The sequence below is a fragment of the Erigeron canadensis genome, chromosome 4 (genome assembly GCF_010389155.1).
Source record: "Erigeron canadensis isolate Cc75 chromosome 4, C_canadensis_v1, whole genome shotgun sequence".
In the NCBI taxonomy this organism is placed as follows: domain Eukaryota; kingdom Viridiplantae; phylum Streptophyta; class Magnoliopsida; order Asterales; family Asteraceae; genus Erigeron; species Erigeron canadensis.
In genome coordinates this window covers 29,253,234-29,258,166 of record NC_057764.1, presented here as the reverse complement: position 1 = coordinate 29,258,166, position 4,933 = coordinate 29,253,234, and the positions used below count along the sequence as shown (strand labels likewise).

At 28.1% G+C, this 4,933-nt stretch overlaps 1 protein-coding gene across 1 annotated transcript; it reads right to left on the bottom strand.

Moving 5' to 3' along the window:
- Positions 1–367: 367 nt before the first annotated feature.
- On the bottom strand, positions 368–4,726 carry LOC122598374. Its single transcript, XM_043770966.1, has 2 exons — positions 4,376–4,726; positions 368–838 (listed from the first exon to the last, which is right to left on the bottom strand). The coding sequence occupies exons 1-2, from the start codon at positions 4,547–4,549 to the stop codon at positions 548–550; spliced, it is 465 nt and encodes a 154-aa protein (XP_043626901.1). The 5' UTR covers positions 4,550–4,726; the 3' UTR covers positions 368–547.
- Positions 4,727–4,933: the final 207 nt, after the last annotated feature.

The following is a 4,933-nucleotide window of genomic DNA, read 5'->3' as shown; positions in this document are numbered from 1 at the left end:
AATACCTCTGTCACTTATTCATAATATTCTTAAAATAAATCTCAACTACTCATTTTTCCTTCTCCTTCATAAGTTATTTTATTCCTCTAATTTATTCAAAATATTTTATCTTAAAACTGTACATCAATAAATTATAAAAGTTATATGGGTGTTTTTAAAATTTCATACACTTTCATTAGAGATGTCATTCAATATACTTTTAACGAAATTTTAAATTCGAGGGCGAAGCCCGTACGACTAAGCCATTTAGCTATTACACTCTATAACTTATCATCTCATATTACTTATCACACTATATAACCTATCACTATTACTATCTCACCGCTACAACGTATAAATGCTTTCATTCGTAAGGACAAATATAAGGTACCATAATTAATTAGCTAACAAACTATATATTTGTTAGCTAACTGTTTATTCAAAGAAACAAATTAACAGACATAAGATACGGAATCAAATTCGGTCCGGATGCAGCATTATTACACAAACACACACACACACATAAAGTAATCCAGTAATAAAATTCATTACATTATTGAAGTAGTTACTAAACACACTTGCCGCCATATACAGAGTCACTGCACTTAAGGGGATAACAGCATTCAAATCTAACTACCGTTAAACATGTATCACCCTTCTTGCGGCAGTTTTCGATAGGTTTGCACGATCCATATACGGGATTAGTGCAATAGAGGCCTTCACAGCACCAATCAAGCGCACCACACGGATCTCCAGGAGGAACACAAGAATTCTCTCTGCCATTTACAAGCGACGATAATGTCACTGACCTTCCACCTTTTAGACCGATTCGTCCAAGTTCAACTGGATGCTTCTGATCCTACATAGCAGAAAGTTACAAGAAAAATATATATACTTCTTATATACGAAAAAACTAAATCTACTTTTTCTTAAAAATAAAGATATATCTATATAATTATTAAAACAATAAGAATCCGAACGATTCTAAGGCCTTTAAAAATTCAAAGCTATTTTATAAAATTGCCACATAGGATAAAATCTTACATGACATCTCCATAAATTTTTTGACATTATTTATCTTATTTATATATATTTAAGAAAAATGATATAAGATTTTTGTGTTATAATATAGATATCTATTTATATTACGGTTCAAATTTACTCCGTAAAAGTTAATATCAAATCAATTAATCAAATCAAATCCTATATAAATCTCTTCCAAAATATGCATAAATCTTTATGGCTATAAAATTATATATATATATATATATATATATGTATTAACTAATGTAATAAAGAAAAATCCTGAATCCGATTTTTTTTTCTTGGTTGGTACGTGACTCCTTTTTTCTTCTTTGTCTAACAATTTGATAAGTTTTATGGCCTTTCATCATAAATTAGGCGGTGGTTGTGATGTATAATAATGAATTTGAACAAGTATATTGAAGTATTTTGAAGTTTTCATAAATGGATGCACTAACATTCTTGAACATAATTTGGTAACATAGATTTTTACTTCTCAAATAAAGATTTATACTTTCGTTTGTTTTTTTGTTATATTGTGAAAACTCATTTTAAATTCTGATGGGTTATTGATATCATTATCTCATTGTGTGTTTGTTCAGTGTTTTGTTTTGATTTTAAATAATCTAAATTTTTTGATAATGTTTTTCTACTTTTGTTTGTTTTGTGATATATTGTGAAAACTCATTTTAAATTCTGATGGGTTATTGATATTGTTATCTGATTGTGTCATTGTTTGTTTGTTCAGCGTTTTGTTTTGATATTAGATAATCTAAATTTTTTGATAATGTTTTTGAGACTGACATGAGAGTGATAAGTACATTTAGCATATGAATAACAAACAAGTCGTTCAGTGATTACATACAAGTTTATTTTAGTTTTGTTTGTGTTGCAAACCTCATGACAATTCTATATGTACTTCTTTTTTGGGATTTTAGTTTTATACTATGCATATGATATTTACTTAGAAGGGCATTTTTATATGTAAATTATTCAAGTATTTATTTTTTCATTGTACATTTGTGAAAAAGTGTTCGTAATTTTTATCTATATATAACTTTTCATTATGATATGTGATATTTAAGATTTGCATACTACTTCTAAATATCAAATTGCACGCATCTTTAAAATTAGAATATTAAAATAAATAAAATCAATCATAAAATTACTCCACATCGTGCGGGTAAAATACCTAGTATATATATATATGTGTGTGTGTGTATGAGGAAGAGCATATAAGACTATTAGGCATCTAAGTTGGTTGAAAAAACCCCTCACATTCATTTTTTTAAACGATAAAAAACATAGGGCCAGGGACGGTTGCAGCTTGGGGGCAGCGGGGTCAGCTGCCCCCATTCCAATTTTAGTACAATGTAATTTTTCAAAATTTAAATGGTATATTTGTAACTTTCTTTTGTAAAAGTGAAAAAATAAGTAGGAAATACATATAAATGTTATCTTCGTTGTCAACTTGTCATAAACTTATTATTTGGATGTCATTGGTCATCAATAATTAATTTTAAGATAAATTTTTTTTTAAGAGATTAAAAAAGCTCGAGTTGTTTTGATTTTTAATAGATTAAATGAAGTATAGTTTAAGAAAAAACTTTTGTTGTTTGGGTATGTAGATGTGTAGTACATTATAGTGAAACTGTTTATAGAAAATGTATATTCTTTCAACATATTATATATATTTATCATAAACAATTAATTATAATTATCATAATGTAGAGAAAATACATACATACATATATATATATATATATATATATGTATATACAGGGAGACAATCAAATAAGAACAATTTTAAAATAAGAACGGTGAGATTACCTTAAAATCATCATTTTGATGCATTAAAAGTCCATAAAACTGACATAGTGCATAACTAGTTATCATTATTTAAGTGTTTAATAACACATTGATTCATCAAAAAATCACGTTTTTTATTGGATGCATCATTTTGATGAATATGCATCCAAGATGAATGCACAAAACAAAAAACATGATTATTTCAATTTTGACGGATGAATGTATTGTTAATCACTTAAATAATTATAATTAGTTATGCACTATGTTAGTTTTATGGACTTTTAATGCATCAAAATGATGTTTTTAAGGTGTTCTCACCGTTCTTATTTTAAGAGTGTTCTCACTGAAGTGTTACCCTATATATACAAGCTAATTATATCCAAAGAAGTATATTTTTTTGAGTTTCTTGCATTATATGATTGAATATGTTTTCATCTAATAAGACCTTGTTCGATACGTGTGGTCATTATTTATTAAAAATAAACTAGTATTTTTAAATATGAGTGTTAGACCTGGTGTAGATAACAAATTCTTTTGAGGGTCTATTTTATATTTTCGAGCTAGGGCCGATTTTTTTTTTTGTTTTTTCTTCATTTTCGGATACAACTGTTACAAGTATGACAAACAACTTTTAAATTTGCCCCCTCGCACAAAATTTCCTGGCTCCGTCTCTGCATAGGGCCAAACATTTATTCAAAATATTAAAAAGTTAGTATGTGAGAGGTTTTTCACTTAAGTCGGGTGCATAATATCTCTATACTCACTTTTCCATATATATATGGTAACATTCCAGTGAGAACAGTCTTAAAATAAGAACAGTGAGAACACTTAAAAAACATCATTTTGATGCATTAAAAGTCCATAAAACTAACATAGTGCTTAACTAATTATCATTATTTAAGTGTTTAACAACACATTGATCTGTCAAAATCGAGAAAATCACATTTTTTGTTTTGTGCATCCATCTTGGATGCATATTTATCAAAATGATGCATCCAACAAAAAACGTGATTTTTTCACTTTTGACGGATCAATGTGTTGTTAAACACTTAAATAATGATAATTAGTTAAGCACTATGTTAGTTTTATGGACTTTTAATGCATTAAAATGATGTTTTTTAAGTGTTCTCACCGTTCTTATTTTAAAACTGTTTTTACTTAATTGCTCCCATATATATATATATATATATATTATGTACTAATTATGTATTATATATAACATGCATGATCTATGTGTGAAGGGAGTGCTTAATTAAGATATAGTACAATAATTGTTAACACATCAATCTCTTTTGTTCATAGGCTTATATATGTATACAACAACAACGACAAGACCGAATCTCTAAGCAGGTACGTTGTAGACAATGTTAGTTTAACTTAAAGGTAAAGAGACTGCTTTCATAAGGGTTTCTGATGACAAAAGAGTTTGAAAAATATAAAGGGTTTAGTTTATATCTATAATAAATAAACTATGTATATATCAAGATGTATAAATAGTAACTAATTAACTAACATATATGCATATTGTAAGAGATGTACGTAGCTAGGTAGGTGACTTAATTACCATCCCAGTTATTGGCTGCTCCATGGATGAGGTTTGTTCTTCCACCACCATTAAAATCTCCTTATCATCATTATTAATGTTGGCCGAAGAAGAACACAAAACCGAGCTCATCGTAGTAGTTGTGATTACAAGTACTATAAACAACACCACTGCATACATATTGTTATTATTCATGATTATAAATATTTTATGATATGATCTTTTTTATATTTCTTATATAAGGAAGCTGTTTGTATTGTTGTGACGGAGATTGGTAACTCAACTATCTAATTTATAGACTTGATGATAGACCCGAACTTTTTGAGATTTCGGGTGAAACCCGATACCCAGTTTTGATGCAAGGGAAATACTGTACTGCTACTACATATGCTTCCAAAACACATGTGTGCTAATTAATTACCCCATTTCGAATTTATATATGTATGTGGGACCCACCACCCACAACGTACTCGTACAGTCGTACTCATACTTATCGTTTTATAAGGTATCTCTATTAAATACTTTACTTGATCCTTTGAAAAGTTATTTTGAAAAACTTTTTTAAAATATTTGAAAACT

Coding starts and splice junctions, on each gene's coding strand:
- LOC122598374 (XM_043770966.1), bottom strand. CDS start 4,549: ATGAATAATAACAATATGTATGCAGTGGTGTTGTTTATAGTACTTGTA. Junction 839..4,375: donor AGCAGCCAATAACTGGGATG/GTAATTAAGTCA, acceptor TCTGCTATGTAG/GATCAGAAGCATCCAGTTGA.